Source organism: Amphibalanus amphitrite, unplaced genomic scaffold, assembly GCF_019059575.1.
Source record: "Amphibalanus amphitrite isolate SeventyFive unplaced genomic scaffold, NRLGWU_Aamphi_draft 000142F_arrow, whole genome shotgun sequence".
In the NCBI taxonomy this organism is placed as follows: domain Eukaryota; kingdom Metazoa; phylum Arthropoda; class Thecostraca; order Balanomorpha; family Balanidae; genus Amphibalanus; species Amphibalanus amphitrite.
In genome coordinates, this window is record NW_024881637.1 from 154,274 (window position 1) to 176,666 (window position 22,393).

General features: G+C 50.8%; 1 protein-coding gene across 1 annotated transcript in view; it reads right to left on the bottom strand.

Moving 5' to 3' along the window:
* LOC122382554 (opsin-5-like) overlaps positions 1 to 22,393 on the bottom strand; it is a 33,549-nt gene that overhangs the window by 5,479 nt on the left and 5,677 nt on the right. The window contains exons 2-6 of the mRNA XM_043368044.1: positions 11,050 to 11,232; positions 9,134 to 9,241; positions 8,567 to 8,722; positions 7,817 to 7,980; positions 7,115 to 7,299 (exon numbers count right to left, since the gene is read on the bottom strand). Of these exons, the coding sequence (XP_043223979.1) occupies positions 7,115 to 7,299; positions 7,817 to 7,980; positions 8,567 to 8,722; positions 9,134 to 9,241; positions 11,050 to 11,232 (796 nt within the window). The remainder of the gene's footprint in view (positions 1 to 7,114; positions 7,300 to 7,816; positions 7,981 to 8,566; positions 8,723 to 9,133; positions 9,242 to 11,049; positions 11,233 to 22,393) is intronic.

Sequence of the window (22,393 nt, forward strand, 5' to 3'; positions counted from 1 at the left end):
AGACGTGAACTTCAACCAGATGCCCAAAATAGAGTTTTAGAGATAAAGACAAATTACGAGCACGGTTGGGTAGCAATTGACCTAGCAAAATTACTTAAGTATTTTTGGTGACCTCAGGTCAGAGATCAGGTCAACGACCCTGAGCTGGGATTTTAGTTTAGTTCGCAAATAACTTCAGCAAAAATGGTCCTAGAGCTGCGGCAGTGGTACCTTCGCATTCGTCTTGTCGAGACGCGTCGAATGACATACATGTAAATTGTTTGGAAAAGGTCAAGTTTTATGTTGACCTCATGTGACCTCGAATGACCTTTGGTTGACTTTTACACATGAAAGGCCGTTTGTGATGATTTCGTAGCCACTGGTCATGATTCTGGCATCCATTTTGCTCTAAGCATTCATTTAGAGCATCAGGATGGCAAAACATGTCTTAATCATTATGCCTGAGTTGTATAAGTGAAATAGTCTCTAGCAAGGATACTCTTGTGACTTTGACTCTGTGCTCTGTACCAGCCTTGTATCGTAAGCTTAAGCACAAATAAGGGTCCGCTAAGCTCCAAAACATTTCAAAACATCTCGGAATCTAGTATACAAGATATAAGAAAAATGCAAAGTTTGTGGTCAGTTTTGCGCATAACCGTGACCTTGAATTTGAATGTTATGCACCTCATCGGAATCCGAATCCCCAGACTCTCTTCGTTCGTTTACCATCCATTTTAGCCGGTTTTATACACCATGCCGTCCTCTGGAACACGTACTTTGAGTGAGACCACTACAAAAGTGCCGGTTTTTGCCTTTGACCTTGACTTCTGACCTTGAAAATTGGCCTGAGGTCAAAAAGTTTAGGTGCTTTAGCATCTTCTCGTAGATACCTTTCGTTTGGTACCATTTTTGTTTCCGTAGCTGCCTTATTAACGTTGTTAGACAGGTGGGGGAGGGGGGGGGGGGGCTACCCCGGGCTGCGGTGGTTAGGATTACCCCCGGGCCCGGACGGGTTAGGGTCGCGAACAAATAAAACTATAAAACTAGATTGCGACTTGCGTGACACAAACCTGTGAAAACGTTATGTTGTTCGTTGAGATGTAAAATGGTTATTCCTCACAACAATAGTCGGTACCTAGTTCTCTCTTTCCCGTAGAACGTATATGTGCGATTCTCTCACACACGATTGATACCTATACCAGAATAAGCTCCATTAGGGCGACCCACATACATTTCCAGATAACCCGAATATACATACCTATCACATTTTGTCATACCTCCCTGAGCTCAGTCTCAGTGTCAGTCTAAGGGTTCCCAAAAGAGGGTGATCTCTTCTCTGGACGACTTTTGACAAACTGCCTCTCAACCTCCTGGAGGTCAAGCTCGAGGGGCGAGTGCAGCCTTCTGTTGAATGAAAATGAGTGGAGAATGAGTGGGAGTAGGAGAAATGCGACAGACGGTCCGAGAACGAACGTTCTGCTGATGCACTTCATACGGGGACCGTCAAAAACAGGCGTACTACAGGGTGTCCCAGAAGTCTTGAAGCTTTTTTATTTTTGTCGTGTGACCTTGTTATGCCACTGATTAAGGCAAATGACGCCTCAAAAGAAAGAGAATGAACTGAAGTTTTGTATTTTCATGCCTAGAGCACCACCAAAGTCAGGTGGCCCCCGTTGTGAGTCGCACAAGATTGAGCACGAGAGATCACGTTCTCCGCTGCCGCCAAGATCTCCCGGTTTGCGAAACACCGGTGTCGCCATGCCCGTTTCTGGTCAGCTTCAGAGCCTTATTTCATGAAGCGAGCCAGGAAACAGAGTATTGGATCTCCGAGAAAACATTAGCAACATAATGATTTACTGATCAGAAAGTCTCCTGACATGTTTGCACGCATCCATTACGAAAATAAGGCTCAGCTGCTTGAGCGCGCTAAGCAACAGCCCGTTGTAATCCTTTGATTCGTCGCATTATTATGGTGCTAAAACAAATATCAACCCGTCGCAAATATATGTCGCTAATATTATGTCGCTCGCTTCAGGGAATAAGACTCTGAAGCTGACAAGAAACGGGCATGGCGACACCGGTGTTTCGCAAACCGGGAGATCTTGGCGGCAGCGAAAGACGTGATCTCTCGCGCTCGTTCTTGTGCGACTCACAACGGGGGCCACCTGACTAAAGTGGTGCTGTACGCATGAAAATATAAAATTTCAGTTCATTCTCTTTCGTTTGAGGCATGATTCGCCTTAATCGGTGGCATAGCAAGGTCACACGACAAAAATAAAAAAGCTTTAAGACTTCTGGGACACCCTGTATTATAACCGCCTATCATGAATGTTGCACCGGTCTTCTGTTCCCTTGTCAATATCAGCCAAATTTTGTGGGGGCAAAAACATAGTCTTGCCCCCACGGCCTCCTGCCAGTGGGGGCAGCCTGCCCCCACTGCCCCCACGGTGGCGCCGCCCTTGCTTAAAGCCTCTTATTAATCGGTCGGTTGAATGACAGAAGTTGCTGGGGTCACCATCCCACCGGTGCATCAATCAATGTGCCGCGCGCTAATCCCTGGGTCGGACGCGACTCCGGCTCCGGCTCCGGCTCCGGCTCCGACGGCCCGAACCCCGCCGAACATGTGTACAGTGCAAACATCAGCCGTCCTATCTGTCGCCAGCGCGGCTGACGGGACGATCGCGGGCGTGACTGCGAACGTGCGAGTTCCGCGGACTGAGCTGCGAGCTCCGCGGACTGAGCTGTTAGCTCCGCGGACTGAGCTGTGAGCTCCGCGGGCTGAGCTGTGAGCTCCGCGGAATGACCTGTGAGCTACGCGGGCTGAGCTGTGAGCTCCGCGGACTGAGCTGTGAGCTCCGCGGGCTGAGCTGTGAGCTCCACGGACTGAGCTGTGAGCTCCGCGGACTGAGCTGTGAGCTCCGCGGGCTGAGCTGTGAGCTCCGCGGACTGAGCTGTGAGCTCCGCGGACTGAGCTGTGAGCTCAGAGAACTGAGGACGGATGAGGCTCCTCATATATTGGGAGAGATTCCAGCTGATTATGTAAAACCTTTGTTCTAAATTAAATCATGAATAAACCAGGACATGAATAAACCCGCGCCCCGTTGGGGTCTGCCGAGCAACGCGCCCTGTTGGGGGAGACATTTTGCCCCCCCCCCCCAAGATTTCGAGAGCCACGCAACATAGCGACAAGCAGCAAACGGTGTTGGATAGCCCCGACGGGGAACTACCTTGTGACCCAATTTCATTGACCTAGGTCAAACCGATGACGTCACAGGTAGCTCAGGTCAAATGTCGAATTTTCACCGTTTACAGGCATTTCAAGAAATGTGTTGTAAAATCGAGTAAAATGCATGTCATTGAAAATCATCGATGGATAATTGTTCGTAAAACACATATTTTGCTATTTGAGGTCACTGATACCAGGTCAGGTCACAGAGGTCAGGTCACTGAGGGTCACAAAATGAAAATATCATGTGATTCATGTTTATGGTCCATTTTACATGACAAATGCGATTGTGTGGGTCAGGCAGCCTTTGGGACCAGTTTAGGTTATGTTCTGGTTAAGGTCAGGTCAAGGTCAGGTCAAATTAGGTCAAATTTCAAGCTTGATATTTTTGCATAAAATGGGTATCGATTCGATGCAGTCACGGGGAGTCTAACGGTGGTCTTTGTTTTGCGCTACGTGGTCTAGAATTGCTAAAAATTCAGTTAAAAAAAATTGACGTCCCAGTAAACATGCCGACGTCGGCCCGACGTCGGTCGACGTCGGGGTGACGTCGGCAACTCGGTATCGGCATGCCAACGTCGGCCCGACGTCGGTCCAACCTCGGCACGACGTCGGCTGGATGTCGGATATGCCCGCATGTACCGACGTCTAGTCGAGTTCCAGCCGACGTCGGGCCGACGTCGGACCGAGATCAATTGCTGAGGTCCAGCCGACGTCGGGCCGACGTCGGGGCGACGTCGGACCGACATCGGCCGCTGTTCTGACCGTTAAAATAATATAAAATACATATTTCATGTTTCATAAAGAGCTTCTGTATTCAAAATATCCTCAGGAAACTCAAATCTTCCTCCACGCCGCAACCCCCTGATCCGGACTGGACGGGAAACTTTATCCCATTTGGGATTGCCCGTAAGCCGAGCTCGCCCGTAGCCGGGTGCGGTGAGTGCTTGGGGGCTGCTCGGCCTATCCTTTGGTCAGGCTCAGCCCCGGCAACTCACCAGGGCCGGGCCCAGTTCATATAGAAAGGCCAGTCGGCAAGTGTCACTTTGCCAAAGTGCCACTTATCCAAGGGACACTTTGGGAAACGTTGGTGCAGGTGTGTAAGAGTGGCTATATGAATCCATTGTGGGGTCGCCCTTTCCAATAAGTGTCACGTAACAGCAATGGGACCAGGGACTCTATATGAACTGGACCCAGGATGCTCACCAAGAAGACCAATGTCTCCATCCTATCATCCTTCCGGCTCTGAAATGGTCTTGTCAGACCGAAAGGGCATAACCCAACAAAACAAACAAAGTTCGCTATCTGGCTGCGTGGTGTAGTGGTTAGCGCCCTAACCTCGCGTTCAAATGACACGGTGTTCGAATCCCATCGCCGGCTGATGCTTTTGGCGTGTTGTCTCAGTAAACATGCCGACGTCGGCGACTGGGGGCTCGAATCCCGCCGCCGGTTGATATTTTTGGCGCGTTGTCCCAATAAACATGCCGACGTCGGCCCCGTCGGTCCAACGACAAACGATCTCGTCAACCTCGGCAAACGACCTCGGCCCGACGTCGGCTCGACGTCGGCTGGACTTCGGCTGGACGTCGGAACATGCGGGCATATCCGACGTCCAGCCGATGTCGGGCCGAGGTTGAACCGACGTTGGGCCGACGTCGGGCCGAGCCTCGGCCCGACGTCGGGCCGACGTCGGCATGTTTACTGGGGTTATCAATTTTGAACAGTTTTTTCGCTATAACTTGGCCAAAAAGGAGGCATCGATCTAAAATTTGGTATGAATATAGAAGACCGCAGGAACTATAATTAATATTCCGGTTTTTCGAAATTCGAAAAACTTTGGGATTTTTTTTTGCGTTTTTCTAAAAAATCATTTATTTTTGTTTTTGGGGTCAAAACCCAAAAATTTCGAAAATCCGAGATAGCAGTTTTGTAGCGCCGTCTTTTCTCTTTAACCCGCGCCCCACTGGGGGGGGGGGGCTATTTATAGCCCCCCCTCCCGTTTTTCTGCAATAACTTCCAAACCGCTTGACGGATCGACGCCAAACTTACAGTACCTTTGGCTGCATCAATTTGACACCTTTTGTCAAAATTTGAACTTCGTAGCTACCATAGGTCGGCCGGAAATGACGTCAGAGTGACGTCATGTTCGGCCGATTTCGACGCAAAACATTGAACCACAGCAATCGCTCCCAAGAGCTCAGTTTTTAAGCTAGATCCAATTTCTTTGCATGAAAGGATTTAGAATTGACCTCGCTATCAAACTGCTATCTCAAATTTTCAAAATTTTAAAAATTTCGAAAATTTGATATCATAATATTCAAAATATGTATTTTTATATTTTTTTCAAAAAGTTTTTGACTTTTCGATAAAACCGGAGTATATGTGACAGAACGCTTGATTATGACTAACTCTAGCAAGTTTTAGCTAAATATCTTCAAACATGGCCAAGTTATACGCATTATTGCAAAAAATTCACAATTATTAATTTTTCAAATCAATTTTTCAGTACGTATTTGACATCGTACACCAATATAAATGGCACCATCGTGTTCCTGAGCTCAAACTGCATCCAATAGACACCTTTTTTGTTTAAAAATTTTAACTTCAAAATTTGACCTTTTTTGACCTGAAAGTGACCTGACCTAAGCTAAATTCGACTCAAAATGACCTCGAATGACACAGACGACATCAAATTCGAAATCTATGGCCTAAATGGACCATAAAACATGTGTCACGTGACCGACGCATGATAAAATATTTTCGTGACCTGTGATGACCTGACCTTGACCTGAAAATCAAAGTAAAAGCTTGGTACCCTCAGGGTATCTAGAGCATCTGTTTAAGAGTGTGTGTACCAAAAATGAGCCTGATCTGACTTGTAAGACGGCGGCCAGAGCCCAAAATGTGAACAAGCCAAAATGCTAATAATTTTTACTTTGACCTGACCTGTGACGTCATCGGTGACCTCGAGGTCAATGAAATTAGGTTTCGCTCGACAGTTTTTCCGGGGCTATCAGACGCCGTTTGAATTTTGACGATCGGCCCAGTAGTTTCGGAGTTAGGAGGGGGGGCTATGAATAGCCCCCCCCCAGTAGGGCGTGTTATACACAGACCCCAGTGGGGCGCGGGTTAAGACCACGGACCACGTCATAAAGAACGTTGAAATTGCTTGTTAATTGTAGCTTTTGTGAGCGTTTCAAGATTTCATGTTTTATGCTCATTTTTGCTCGAACATGACCTCAGTTTGACCTCAATAACTCCTGACCTAAGGTGACCTAAGGCTTGAAATTTTGTGTGAAGGTATCAAATTGATGCCCGGGAAGGTACTGAAAATTTGGAGGCGCTGCGCGCCGCCGTTTTCTTGCTATTCAGGAAAAACCATAGCCCCCCCCCCCCAACGGGGCGAGGGTTACATCTCCTTAACTGAACTTACCAAAGCTCCGACATGGCAGCGACGTTCTGTTAATGAGCTATCGGCCCTTATTTTTGTGCATTCTGCGCTCTTCCAACTTGGTGTGCTTCGTAACGAGCTGCACGTCCATACATACTCTCCCAGGGCCTGAATAACTCGGGCCGAATTGCCCAGGAGATCCCGCTCGTAAATAAAATGCTGCCAGAGTTCGGCGCGATGAAAAGAAAGGACTTGACTGGAAATATTAGAACTCGTCTTTAAAAACACTGCGTGATGTTTTCTACAAGCATGCTGTGTTCAGAGCAGACGACAATGGTGGCTTGCCATTCATCGCTTCAAGTACGGGCTATTCTGGCTAGTCGTAGGATACGGAAATCATTCTTAAGCTCATGCAACATATTCCTAGGGTCTGAGAGATAATGTTAAAATGCCAGTATTATTTATAGGAAATGGGCCGCACCACACGCATAGGGCGACTCCCCATCAGCTGGCCGTACCGGTACTGTCTGGAGAACAGGACGTAGATGGCCGGGTTGTACCAGCCCGAGTTTTTGGTGAGCACGGTGACGACCGCCACGGCGCCGGGCCCGGTCAGCCGCTCGCCGGCGAAGGTGCCCAGCAGCGAGACGGCCGCGTATGGCACCCAGGCCAGCAGGAAGCCCAGCACCAGCACCGCAGACACCTGCAGACAGACGCAGAGTGAGGCCCAGCACCGCAGACACCTGCAGACAGACGCAGACGGACCGAGTGAGGCCCAGCACCGCAGACACCTGCAGACAGACGCAGACGGACCGAGTGAGGCCCAGCACCGCAGACACCTGCAGACAGACGCAGACGGACCGAGTGAGGCCCAGCACCGCAGACACCTGCAGACAGACGCAGACGGACCGCGTGAGGCTCAGCACCGCCGACACCTGGCACAGACGGACCGAACTGCGTGAGACCCAGCCGACACCCCGGGCACAGGGCAGTGATCAACATGGACAGATTGCTACCAGTCAGTGATCAGCCACTACCCGAGCCGGATGGGCTCACATTTCACTTCCAAAGTGTAGTTCCAGCCGCAAATGAAGGGGTACCCCGACCTCCTCTCCTGTAAAACACCGCGGGTGCACCGTGCACCCCGACCGTCCCTCGGCGGGTGCGGGTGCCCCCCCCCCCCTTCCCCCGCTGCCGGCCGTCTGGGCGGCCGCTCTCACCAGGTGCAGCTGAGTCTCGGCGGCGGCCTTCCGCGCGCCGCCGCGGCCGGCGTGCCGCTGCGTGCGCCGCACCACCACCACGATCCGCCAGTAGAAGAACACCAGCGCGCCAGCCGGCAGGAAGAGCGCCGCCAGCGCCGCCAGCGCGATGTAGCAGCGCTCCCCTGCAGCGGCAGCGGCGGCGACAGCGGCGCCCGTCAGCCCACGCGCACCATCCGTCTGACTTAGAACCGGGGCATATTTCCATTGAGGATTGGATAATATTTACGGCCGAAAATTCCACACTAGGCCAACGCTGCCTCGGACGTTTATTCCAGTTTATGGATACAGATGGACTCATTGTACGTGGTTGCAATTTACGGCGAGATCTATTTCCCCGTTGCGGAGCAGGGAATACATACCTATACTTACCCGTATGAGCCATGCGAACGGTAGGTAGATACTGAATCACTCATTCACTCGCACCTGCACTCACACACACACACACACACTCACAGCGCCACAGCCGCCTCTTTGAGCCACCGGTGCACCAATGATTACATACGAACGCATACACGCACGTACACGTACACCGTACATTATAAGCGGATATGCTTCGTGGTAACATACAGGCACGTTTAATATACAGATGCACACACACACACAGACGAACGTTTTCAGCGGTCGGCCCTTTGATCCCCGCCATGGCACACGGCCTCGGAGGCGGGTCGTCCGTCGTCCGTCCGTCCGTCCGTGAGTAGGAGTACATACCTGCGGTGCGCGGCAGCCAGTCTAGGCTGCAGCAGAGGCCGTGCTGCTCCACGCCGTAGCGGCCCCAGCCCAGCAGCGGACAGCTCGACCAGAACGCCGCCCACACGTAGACGGCCGCCAGCAGCCGGACCGGGGTGCGCGCGTTATTCACAGAGTCTGCCGGCCACGGCACTCGGTCAACGGCAGGCAGCTAGCTGAGGCCGCCAGTCCGATCTGCAGCAGCTTCACAATAGCGGAACAGGAATTACGTCACCGCAAACGTCTTCCACATAAACAAATTAACTCGACTGACATGAACAATGCTACATTTTGGTGGCTTGAAAGATTCTTATATCGAGCCACAACAATACCTATACGGCTATACGTAGGACAACTATCGATGATCGGCACGTCCCTATACGCGCAGCGTTATTGGCAACTGACAGACGTCAGCCCATGAATCGCTGTGTAGCTGTAGGCGTCATCACCACTCAGTCGGTATGTCCGCCCATTTACTGCTGTTCGGTGTGTACCTACAGAGGACACGCTGCCCGGTACAGAGGTATGGCAGAGACTCGGCCGGCTCACCGGTAAAAGCCCAGCAGGTCTTGATGTAGCGAATGGCGCCGATAGAGACCAGGGCCGATATGTTGACCAGACCGCAGAAAAACGACAGGGCGCCGTGCAGAACACACCCTGACGGCGGAAACGCCACAAAACACGTGAAAAAAAGACTGGAATGGTGCCGAGGACAATGGCACCGTTCAATAAAAAAAGGGTTTATAAAACGAAATCATTGGTGAACAATGTCAATTAGTCATCGTGACGACAAAGTCTGTAAAGGGAGACAAAAGAGTCAGAGAAAACGATATACCTACATTAAATATATGTGGTTAGTTACAATGTGGAAAAGTCGGTATAATCAAAAACAAAGTTAAGTACACGAGTGGCACGTCCCCAGTGTCCGTCGCCCGGGGCCCGGCGGGGATCCGCCGTGTAAGACGTGTAAGACCACCATCGGCCCTGGATCGTCCGAGCGACCAACAGCAACCCCTCCCCGAGAGCCGCCCTTACGTGAACCTTTAATTAGCCAGCAGTGGTAGTACATACATACGTGAGCTGACAGCGCACTTAGTCACAGTGTCGCCCTATCCATCCACTTGTTGCCACTCAATGAACCCTTTCAATAGTAGGTTTGAACTTCAGACAAAACTTGACTTAACCCGCGCCCCGTAGGACTATCGGCGGACCCTACCACCCGTAGGGGGGGGGGGGCGTTTCGGCCCCCCCCCCCACCCGCCTAAGCTCTCGGAAATTTACCGGCCGATTTTCAAAATTCAAACGGCGTTCGATAGCCCCATCGGGGAACTACCTTGTGACCAAATTTCATTGACCTAGGTCAAACCGATGACGTCACAGGTCAGGTCAAATGTCGGATTTTCACCGTTCACAGGCATTTCAAGAAATGTGTTGTGAAATCGAGTAAATTGGTAATTTATTGAAAACCATCGATGAAACATTGTTCGTCAAACACATACTTTGCTATCTGAGGTCACTGATACCAGGTCAGGTCACAGCGAGGTCAGGTCACCGGGGTCACAATATGAAAGTGTCGTGTGATACATGTTTTATGGTCCATTTTACATGACAAATGCGATTATGTGGGTTAGGCAGCCTTTGGGGCCAGCCTAGGTCACGTTTTGGTGAAGGTCAGGTCAAGGTCAGGTCAAATTAGGTCAAATTTCAAAGTTGATACCTATTTTTGCATAAAATGGGTATCGATTCGATGCAGCTCGTCACGGGGAGTCTAATGGTGGTCTTTGTTTTGCTCTACGAGATCTAGAACTGCCAAAAATTGAGCTTGAAAATTTGACGTCATCATTTTTGAACAGTTTTTTTTTCGCTATAACTTGGCCAAAAAAAACGAGGTATCTATCTGAAATTTGGTATGTAGATAGAAGACGGTAGGTACTATGACATATATTTTTTTTCGAAATTCAAAAAACTTTTTGGATTTTTTGGCTAATATATCAAAAAAATGCTTTTTTGAATTTTGGGGGTCAAAAATCAAAAATTTCAAAAATCCGAGATTGCAGTTTTGTAGCCCTGTCAATTCTACAACTTTTATGTTTCGATCATTTTTCTGTATCCTCAAAGTTGTAGGCCTGACAGGTCTTCTCGCAAAGGTCTTTTTTCGGTCGAAAATGACAGAACATGACGTCATTCTGACGTCATTCGTTGCCAGCCTATTATAGCCTCAGGAAAAATGTTTGGTCACAATGTGTAAAATTGATGCCCGGAGGGGCCCTGCAAGTTTGGTGGCGATATATCCAGCCGTTTAGGAGATATCGACGGAAAAGGACAGGGGGGCCGTTTCCCCCCCCCCCCCCCTACGGGTCGCGGGTTAACAAGTAGTGACGAGAGATGCCGTCACAGCGCACCTCTCGGCTGCCGGTCACCGGCGCTGCGGCGGACTGTCCCGCGGCCGGACATCGCTGCCTCACCGAGCTCGTCGAAGATCCAGCGGTGGCTGAAGGCGCTGGCGGCGTTCAGCGGACAGGTGACGGCCATCATCAGCAGCGTGGAGACTGTGAGGTTGTAGAGCAGGTACTCGACCGTCTCCAGGCGCGCCCGGCGCCGGTGGAACATGAGCAGCACGGCGGCATTACCGAGCACCGACACCGTGCCTGCCGCCGTGGAACGCCAGTTACAGCGACACCGTGCACATACACAAACACCAGTTACAGCCAGACTTACAGCAACACAGTGCAATACAAACAACAGTTACAGCATCACCGTGCACATACAAACACCAGTTACAGCGACACCAGGCACACATCAACAGTCAACACTGCAGTTACAGCGACACCAGGCACAGTCATAAACACCAGTTACAGCGATACCGGGCACAGTCATAAACACCAACACCGACACCGTGCCGCAAAATAAATTATCCACCACGAGTTACACCGACACCGGACCCCACACAGATAACACGGCACGAGTCTCAAGGTTTTACTGCACAGTGCACAGTCCGGACTCCGAAAACAAAATATCGTGTGTACCGGCTCTTAACCCGCGCCGTGCTGGTGGCCTGAACTTTCCGCCGAGTGCTGGGGGGCGTTTTCACGCCCCCCCGTCTAACTCGGCTCCTGGGCCACGTAGCGACACGCGGTAAGCGGCAATCGAAAGAGTGTCAAAAATAAGGACGAAAACACTTCGGTCATTTTTTGGGTCAGGTCAAAGGTCAGGTCACCAGAGGTCACCAAAGGTAAAATGTTGACTATTTCAACATTTTGGAAACTGCCAACGGCTATCTCGGGAACCAATAGAGCTACAGCGCCGCGGAAAAGCGCATTCGATAGCCCTTTTACAGACCTTTCTGAGTAATGTTCTCAGATTTGACCTCAGGTCAACGGTTTAGCCTCCAGAGGGCAAAAACTCCAAAAATAGCCGTTTTTACGAAAAACGTTTTTTCGTCAATAACTTTTGACTCATAAGCGCCATGACATTACTTTTGCCAGCATCGTGTTCCTCTCGTCGAGACGCGTCGAATGAACTATTTGTTGACCTTGAAAGGTCATTTTGAAAATTTGACCTCAGGTCAAGGTCATGACCTGACCGAAAAGGGTCATGTTGCATATCAGTCGATCCGTATCGTCGAGCTGAACACATCTGACGTGTTTTCACCGCTCTAGCACGTCTCTATCAAAAGTTATAGCCAAAAAACTGCTGGCGACCGTTCATGACCTGAGATGACCTCAGGGGCACACAGAGGGGTCACAGGTGCATTTTTCCTATTCAGTGTGTCATGTTTACCTATGAACCGATGTTTGAGAGCGTTTTGAACGATATTCGTCCAAAAGAGGCGCATTTCAATTTTCTCCCATTGACTTATAATGGAGAGGTCGCAAAATTGACCTGACCTTAGGTCACAGATATCAAAAATCCGAGATATACATTTTATACATACTGTTACTCATATCAATCGCTGAAAGTTTCAAAGTGATCGTTCAGTCGGTGTAGCTATAGCGAGCCTTTGAACTTTTTCTGAGGTAAGGTCACTTGACGTGACCTGGTGACCTGACCTTGAACGGCCTAGGTCTGAAATTTTCACAACATGTGCGGAAATGATGTAGGAACACGTGTACCAAAAACGGCGGCGCTGCGCGCCGCCGTTTTTGAGATATTCGCGAAAAACCTGAGGGGGGGGGCGTAAAAAGGCCCCCCCCCCCCCAGCACGGCGCGGGTTAAGTCGTACAATCAGCAGCCTTTGAAACTGCTCTTTCGTTATGTAAATCTTTACCAGCGCATTTTTTTAACCGTATCATGTTATGTTTTTTAGGTTCATTTCCATGCTGTAAATACCTATGCTCATATTCTAGACCAGTTATGTGATGCCAAATTGCCAATAACGCTGAGAATGGCAATAGCCGTTTTCGCGACGGGCTCAGGGACAGGCTTGAGGCTATATGGCGAATGCACCTAATTCTCACCAAATTTGCAACTTATCTTTTTGATAACAAATATCTTCACATAATGAATTTATCTAAGTGTTTTAATCGATGATGTTTGATGATAAGACAAGGCAGATACCTACCTATATAAGTAATAAGTGCAACCCTAGCTGATAGCTACTAAGAAATACACTGAACCTAATTTGACCAAATCCTCACCAAATTTGCACCGAATTTACACCAATGTGTACCAGATGGCCGTCGTGAAAACGGCTAATGTCAATCACTTACACGCACAACCCCTACACGGAAACGAGTGTTCGAGACCACGCGTCTCCGCTGTGACTGTCTGCAGTTTGAATATCTTCAGGAACGCAAAACCCAATCGGTTTAGGATGAAAAATAAATGCCTGAATAATACCTTGGCAGTCAACAAAATTGCCTCAATCTAAATTCAAAGGATCGTCGGTCTCGTGGTTCTGCTGCAGGATATTTGAGGAAAGAGAAAACACGTAGCGAGAGACGTTTGGTGCGGTGTCAAAACCTATCCGAGGAGCTGGACATGGCCGCCGGACTCCACGGTGTTAGCCCGTGTGCAGGGGCGTCGCCGACGGGGGGGTCGGGGGGGTCGTGACCCCCCACTCTTGAAAACTGGGGGTGTCGACCCCCCCACTTTTTGCGATGCTGAGTATGCTTTTTTAGCTTTTATGTCAGTGAAGCAGGCGTCAGCAACACCACCAAGTACATCAGATTCAGAATCGCTTCAAGAGCTCCCTAAAGCCAATTAGCCAATTACCTAAAGTTCAATTAGCTGTGGGCGGGGAACACCAGCACAACAATATTTTTAAGTGGCCAGTGGCCACCATTCTAGTACCTTTTTATCCCTCAAAGGATTGGACGCGCCAAAACTGCCCCGAGCGTTCGTCTGATCGTTTAAAAAAATGGTCGCAGTCGATTCGTCGGATCAGTACCTAACTACAAAACTACAAACTAGCCTCAGCCCCATGGCTATCGGCACAACTAGCTGTACAGTGCACATGTAGGGGAAAGGGAGTCAGATGAAACCGTCTCGGGCTTTCGCAAAAAAGTCGCGCAAAAGGAGCCGATTGCAACGAAACTTCCGGTGCGCTCGTGTTAATCACCTACTTAAAAATAAATCGATATCCCTGATTCGAATAAAGATGACCTTGGTTCACTTTTTCATAACATGCTTTTAATTTAGGTAAAGGATAGTTTTTGGAGCTGATTTTGAACTTAGCGCCCATCTGAACATTTAAGAAGTAGTTGTGTTGCTTATACATATGTATAACATGTTAGGAAGCAATGGGTGGTGGTCATCCACTATTAGGTACTGGTCGATCTGACCTGACCTGACCTGATCTACCCCAAATGCATGGAGTCATCATCTTCGTTCAAAACTAAGATAACATTCGTAACAGGGCCTATTTTAAGACAATTGGACTGGGGTGGCCAGGCAGTGGTGGCGCCCCTGTCTCTTGTGTGGGCGCCTCCCCCCCCCCCCCACCGAAATACTGCTGTGCGCAGCATTTCGATGGGGGGGGGGCGTCGCAATCGAGTCTCAGAATCTTTTTTTTTGTGACGGTAGTACGTAAGGGCTAACGTTTCGGGAAAGTGTCTAGAGGCCTTTGTTGGCATAGTTTTTTTCTAACATAGCCCTTTCGGGCGATGCATGGAAAGAATTAAGCCAAAAGTCGGCTGTGCATGGTGCAACCCCCTTTCGTCAGAGAACTTTTACTGCTTATGCCGATGGCCCTCAAATCCCCCCCCCCGATCCGTCCATGATAAACACCTTCCCATACCAAGAAGCCGGCGTCACTCGAGGTCACTTTATCTTGAAATTTCGATATCGATGACCTAAGGTCAGGTCAATTTTTCGACCTCTCCATTAGGTATAAGTCAATGGGAGAAAATTGAAAAGCGCCTCTTTTAGACGAACGCCATTCTAAACATTTTCAAACACTAAATTACGAGTTAACATGACACGCTGAACCAGAAAATGGCACCCGTGACCCCTCGTTATGCCCCCGAGGTCATATCAGGTCACGAATGGTATCTAACAGTTTTTCGCTAATAACTTCTGATAGAGGCAAGCTAGAGCGATGAAAACGCATTAGATGTGTTTGGCTCGACGATACGGATCGACTGATATGCAGCACGACCTTTTCCGGTCAGGTCATTACCTTGACCTGTAGTCAAATTTTCAAGTTGACCTTTCAAGGTCAAATTATAGTTCATTCGACGCGTCTAGACGAGAGGAACACCATGCTGGCAAAAATACTGTCGTGTCTCTCTTGAGTCAAAAGTTATTGAAGAAAACGAAGTTTTTGCACTCTGGAGGCTAAACCGTTGACCTGAGGTCAAACCTGAGAACATTATTCAGAAAGCCCTGTAAAAGAGCTATCGATTGCGCTTTTCCGCGGCGCTGTAGCTCTATTGGTTCCCGAGTTGTCCGTCGGCAGTTTCGAAAAATGTTGAAATAACAAAATTTGACCTTTGATGACCTTTGGTGACCTGACCTTTGACCTGACCTAAAAAAATAACAAGTGGGTATTTTCGTCATGGTTTTTGACGTTCTTTCGGATGCCGCTTACCGCGTGTCGCTACTTGGCCCAGGAGCCGACTTAGAAGGGGGGTGTTCAAATCCCCGCCCCCCCAGCAGGGCGTGGAAATCCAGGACCCCCAGCGGGGCGCGGGTTAAACCGCCGCTCGCCAGATTTTTCTCTTGGAAATACCCTCGTCAGAAGCAATGCGTGCACGTGCGTTTGAAAATCCATTGTTGATCACACGGCCTGTCTCAAAGCCACATGACAAATTTAATTTTGCGGCCGATACTGATAGGGCTCCCAAAGGTGCAGTTGGCGCCCCAGTAGTGGTGTGGCGCCCCAATCGTGTCTGGGCGCCCGAATGTTGATAGGGCTCTTCAGTCGTGGTAGGCGCCCAAGTGCTGGTAGGGCGCCCCATTGCCGGTAGTGTGTCCCAATCGAATCAGAGAGTCCCATAGCTCAGTTGGTAGAGCACCGGACTCCCGGTAGCGAGAGCCCGGGTTCGAGTCGCTCCGGTGCTCGATATTTGAGACTCCTGACGGGGATGGTCTGCGGTTGGTGGGAGCAGCCGCAGCCAGTTGAAGTCAGTTGAGTGGGACAGGTTGTGTCCGGCTTTGAAGGGCACGTTAAACTTAGGCATCTAAATTATTCCGTTACCCGGAATTGCGCGATCGGACGGTAGGGGTCGGGGTCTACGCAACAAGCTCTGCTTAGCGTGGGCTCCGGCTCTGTCAATCCGTCCATTCAAACATTCAAGCTAAATTTATAAAAAAGTAGGGCGCCACAGTTGCGGCAGGGCGCCCCCAGTAGTGAGAGGGCATCCCATTGGTGGTGGTGGCGCCTCAGTGAGCCCTTTTCCCCCTGTCAAGCTGAGTTCGCCCCAAGAATGTGTCGCCTCCGTGATTGTCGGCAGCCAATATCTGTGGGCAGACTTTTGGGCTGTTTTGCACTGGGGTGGCAAAGCAAGACGACTGGGGTGGAAAACCGCACCACTGGGGTGGGTTTTGCCACCCCAGTTAACATGTTAAAATAGGCCCTGATTCGTAATCAGAACCTCGAAAAACCATCACAACTTACATTCGCAAAGTTCTAGCAGGTCCCGAGTTTCCCTACGTATTGGCGATGACCTGAGTCCTGAGATGACCCGAAACCTTGTAAATGGGTATCATCGGCTTTCTCTCGTCACGGGCAGCATGCTCTTTTTTCCGCAAACCTCTAGATCGATCAGGGGTCGAAAGCATACATCAGCGTTACTTTAGTATACGTTATAAGTTAGCGACTGGGAGCCCACCAATAGAAGGGCTACAGTGAAGCAGAAAACATATTTGATAGCTCTTTCAACGCTCTTTCGCTAGCTTCGGGTCAGATTTCATCTCAGGTCTATGTTTTGCCCATAGAAGGCAAACAGCTAACTGGACAGATTCTGCCGAAACATTTGCTTTGCAATAACTTTAGATTCCGTGAGTTTGTATGGTACTTACATATGTTGTCTTGTCACCACTGTGTTTATCTCTTTGAGACACGTCACATGAGTTAAAATTTGACCATTCAGAATTAACGTTAAAACGACCTCAGGTCACACTGTGCTCAGGTCAACGTTATGTCCTGATCGAAAAAGGACCTCCTGCTGCATATGAATGGATCCGTGTTGTTGAGCTGAACTACGAACACCTTCCAGGTGCTGTCATCGCTCTACCGCGTCTTCGTAAAAGTTGTAGAAAAAAAAAATGCTGGTGGCCATCGATGGACATTTCCACTAATGACCTTTCGAGTCATCACTCGCCATAAGTTGCACCCTGTCCCTGGCAATGATGAGCTGATTTGTCACGGCTCCAAAGATATTTTGCGTTTCTGACGAACTTTTTCAAAGCAGGAGGCATTCGTGCTTTTTATAATTTCTCATTATTTTCTAATGATGAGGTCACGTATTTGACCTGCCTCCATTGCAGATCATAGATGTAAATCCTCAGAATCATGAATTGCTGACACGTATAACCCCATACATTAGGTATACAGTGTACTAAATTTCGAAGTTATGGGAGAAAAGCTACAAGAATGGCGAGAGGGGAAAGTTTGATAGAGGTATACCGTATAACTGAACTTGACATGGCGACCTGACCTTAAGTGACCAGTGATAATTTTTACGCAAGTGATGTAGGTAGGTATACCTACCTAATAGGTTATACCAAATTTCGCGGCGCTGCGCGCCGCTTTGTTACACGCGCACACATGCACATACGCACGCACAAAACTGGGAAGTGTGGCAAAAAAAAAACACCCCTACCCATCGGGTGAAGACTAGAAACCCGACCCCCCCACTCAAAAATCCGTGGCGACGCCCCTGCCCGTGTGGTCTAAACCAGTGGTCGGCAGGTCCTCCGGGGCCGTGTCCCCTTTTTTGGCGCCAGGCAGGGCCATTACCCCCACCTACCAGACCCCATTGGGGATACAACCAAGGTTACTGAAATTCCATACTTTTCTGTGACTCTTTGGGTACCATATCTGCGAGAAACCGCAGGCCCCCTCCCCTGCGGTTTCTCGCAAATATCTCAAAAACGTTGGCACGGAGCGCCACCATTTTCGAACATGTTATCATACATCGTTTCTGCACATGTTGTGAATATTTCAGACCAGGGTCACACAAGGTCAGGTCACCAGATCACGTCAAGTGACCTCACCTCAGTAAAGACTGCAACGCCTGCTTTAGCTGCATTGAGTGACAGATCTCTTTCAAACTTTCAGGAATTGATAAAGGCAATAACATGTACAAAATTTGTATCTCGGAGATTTGATGTCGGTGACCAAAGTTCAGGTCAATTTCACGCCCATTATCAATGGGAGAGGGCGCAAAGTCAATGGTAGAAGATTGAAAGGCGCCTCTTTTGGACCAGTGTCATTCCTAACACTGTGACACTCTTATTTACAAGTAAACATGACCGCTGAACCGGAAAGTTGCACCCGTAACCCCACTGTATGTCCCTGAGGTCATTTCAGGTCATGAATGGTATCTAACAGCTATTCGCTAATAACTTTTGATAAAGGCATCCCAGAGCGATGAAAATGCCTTAGGTGTGTTCAGCTCGACGATACGGATCGACTGATGTGCAACAAAACCTTCGATGCTTCTCGACGGGAGGATCACGATGCTGATAAAAGTGAGCTCTTGCAAGCTTTGAGTGAAAAGTTATTTAAGAAAAACTATCAGCAAGCAACGTACATTTTAGCACTTTTTGTCTCCTGCAGGCTAAACCATCTTCGGTTGAATCTGAGGGCAGGCATCAGAAAAAAACGTTAAGAGAGCTATCGAATGCGTTTTTCCGCAGCGCTGTAGCTCAATCCTTTCCTGAGCTATAGGCCAGTTTGTCGAAAATTGTCAAAGGTTGACCTGGAAATTGACGAAATTTTACGTTCGATGACCTCTGGTGACCTGACCTTTGATTTGACCTAAAAGGTGACCATAGTTTTTTCTTCATCATTTCTACGCTCTTTCGATCGCCGACTACGGCGTTTCGCTAGTGACCCAGGAGCCAAGTTAATAGGGGGTGTTCAACCTCCATCTCCAGCAGGGCGTGGAAATCCTGGAGCCCCAGCGGGGCGCGGGTTAACCCCCATACGTATAGGGGTAGCGGGTATTTTTCGAGAACAGATCACGTTAAAAGGGTCGGATCACGAAAAAAACTGTACCATCGAGCCGATCATTTTTATCTGTCATGAAAATGACATGACCTTAACCCGAATAACCGTTGATTTGTGAGATCTTTCTTGAGATCATGGCAGGCCACAAAATCTCACTTCAAGAAGTTACAGCAGGACCCGATTAACTCGGCAGTTGTTACCCAGCCAGCAATCCCACTCCGTTCCCAATCGGGATTTTCGGACTCAGCCCGCACCACCCCGATCGGGACCGGAGTGGGACGGGATTGGGAAATGAGACACTTTGTACGGGCTGGAACGGTCCGGATATCCCAACCTACCCCGCACGGCCGGTTGGGAGATCCCGCACGTATCCGGACCGCCTTATGACGTTTTAACAAGCGCTGAACTCTGATCCCGATCGGGATTCCCTAAATCTCCCCGTACAACCGGTTCGGAAATCCCGCACGCATCCGGACCGCCTTATGGCATTTTAACAAGCGATGAACTCCGATCCCGATCGGGATGTCCCAACTCGGCCCGCACGGCCGGTTTGGGAATACCGCAGGCATCTGACATATTAACCGCAGTCTTATAACCGCAGATTGCTGCTATGCAGATGCGACCACTTTGCTTGCGCCACCGCAACCCCCTCGCCTCTTCATTATTCTCCAACTCAACCTTTATAATGCCTGCACGACAAAATGAATTGCATTGGACACTGAAATATATTCACAAATTTACTGGTTGCACACAGGTCAAATTTTCACAAATTCACAGCCTGGCCAGCACATTCGTGGCGTCGGCCATCATCTTAGCGCCGCTGCAAGGCGCTGGCACAGCGGACTCACTTCCGGTGTTCACAGTCATTATAGCAGGCCTGCGCCTTGTTCGTGTCGGCTCCTCTGCGGACAGTGTGTCCGTCTGCCGTCACGAGCTTCAGAGAGCCACCGCGAAACCAGACGGCTGGCATCTGGTCGGGCGGTTCACCTGTAGTGCACCGCCGCACGTTCTCCGACGCGGCGCGGCACTACCGCCGCTGGCGACTGGCAAGCGCTCCGACGCGGGGCGGCGCCACCGTCGACCTCAACGTGGCGCTGCTGTCGCAGCTGACGCGAGGCGCAGGTTCAGCGATATCCGCCAGATGTCTCTGCTCCACTTGTTCATTTTCTATGTCCGATTTATTAATGTTTTAGAAATGTATGCTCGTGTGTATGTATCATAATGTTCATCGTCGTGTGGGCATTCACGCACTCTTCTAGAAAGTATCTCTCGCTCTGATATACGTTTTCTCACTGCTTTGTACTGTCCTTAACTTTGCCAAAACGAACTATGGTTTCATCGTTGTGTTCACTACATAGCTTGCTCATGCTGTTTCAAATACATCGCTATCCTTGGCCGATCTAAGTGTTTGGGGGAGACGGCTCCACATCAGGGAACTTCCCAGCCCGTCGTTGTGTGGAATCCCAAGTTGCGAATCCCAAACACTGGAACGGCTTCATCCGGCTTAGAGCACGACTCGCCACGGCACCAGCCACAAATGGTGACCCCGACGTGATCGGTAGCTCAAGAAGTCATCGTCTTCGCCTCGGCAAGAAGAGGTCATCTTTGACCTGGCCTCCCCATCGCCTCGGCAAGAATGGGTGATCTTCACCCGGCTTCCGCTGCCGCGAACAGTGAATAGTGCGCTGGTGACGTGGCCTAGCCTCAGCGCAACGAGCGCCCAACGCAGTGCAGCGCAGCGAGCGCCAACGTAGTGCAGCGCAGCGAGCGCCAGCACAGTGAGCGCGGCGAGCGCCTAGTGATTACCGACAGTCTTTCAGTGTGCCTCTAGTGTTAGTGTTTGCCGTATATAGTGACTATGCCGTCACCCATCGAGCCGGAGAGTGCCGCCCAGGACGCGCCGACGCGGCCATTCGCGTCGTTCCGGCTGCCGGCCTACGCACCTGAAGAAGCCGAGCTCTGGCTGGTGCAGGTCGAGTGTGCCTTCGCCGTCGCCGGCATCACGGATGACCACGACAAGTTCCGGCTGCTGGTGGCCAACCTGCCTGTGCATGTCGCTTCACAAGTTCGAGACGTGATAACAGCCGAGACCGGCTCGTTCTCGGAACTAAAAGGGGCCCTGAGCACGCGCCTGGCCCAGTCGCGCGCCTCACGCCTCGAGGCACTCCTCCGCGACCACCAGCTGGGCGACAGGAGGCCCACGCAGCTGTTGCGCAGCATGCAGCACATGCTGGGCAGCGCGGGCCACGACCTCGGCCTTCTCAGGACGCTGTTCCTGCAGCGCCTGCCGCCGACGACCCGCGCCGCCCTCGCGCTGCTGCCGGAGGACACTGGTATTGACGACCTGGCCAGCGCGGCCGACCGATTCCAGGAGGCCTCTGGCGGTGCCGCCGTGACTGCTGTCTGCACGCCGACGGCCGGCGTCGCTGCCGCCTGTGGCCCGCCGGCCGGCCCTGGGGTCACGCTCGCCCCGCCGGCCAGCGCGGTGGCCGCCGCCGGACCGCCCGCCGCCTGCGGGTGCGGTAACTCCGGCATGGCCGCTGCCGTCACCGCCCTCACCGCTGCGGTAGCACGCATCGAAGCCGTGTTCCAGCGGGGCGGTGCCGACGCTCCTCGGCGTGGCCGCTCCCGCTCCCGTCCGCGCCGACCCGCACCTGCCTCGTCTGGCAGCTCTCAAGCGGCATCGGTGATACCTGATGAAGGGTACTGCTGGTACCACCAGAAGTACGGCGCGGAGGCCCACCGCTGCAGACCGCCGTGCTCCTGGTCGGGAAACTAGCCCGCCTGTCCGCGCTAGCGCCAGCGGAGACGGGCCGGCCAACACTGGCGCCCCTCTTCTTTGTCACCGACCTTGCCCGGAACTGGCGGTTCCTCGTCGACACCGGCGCACAGGTGAGTGTCGTCCCACCACGAGTCGTGGCCGACGGCACCACTGTGCAGCCGCCCGACGCGCCTCGACTGGAAGCAGCCAACGGCACAGAGATCAAGCTCCATGGCGTTATTTCGACTTCGGTGCGTTTCGGAACAGTGGACTACCCGTGGACATTCATGGTCGCCGACGTGTCGATGCCGATCTTGGGAGCGGACTTTCTCGCCCATCATCGTCTGCTGGTGGACATGCGCCGTCAGCTCCTCCAGGCTGAACACGGCACAACGTGTGCCGTGGGCACCCCAGCCGACATCGGCTCCGT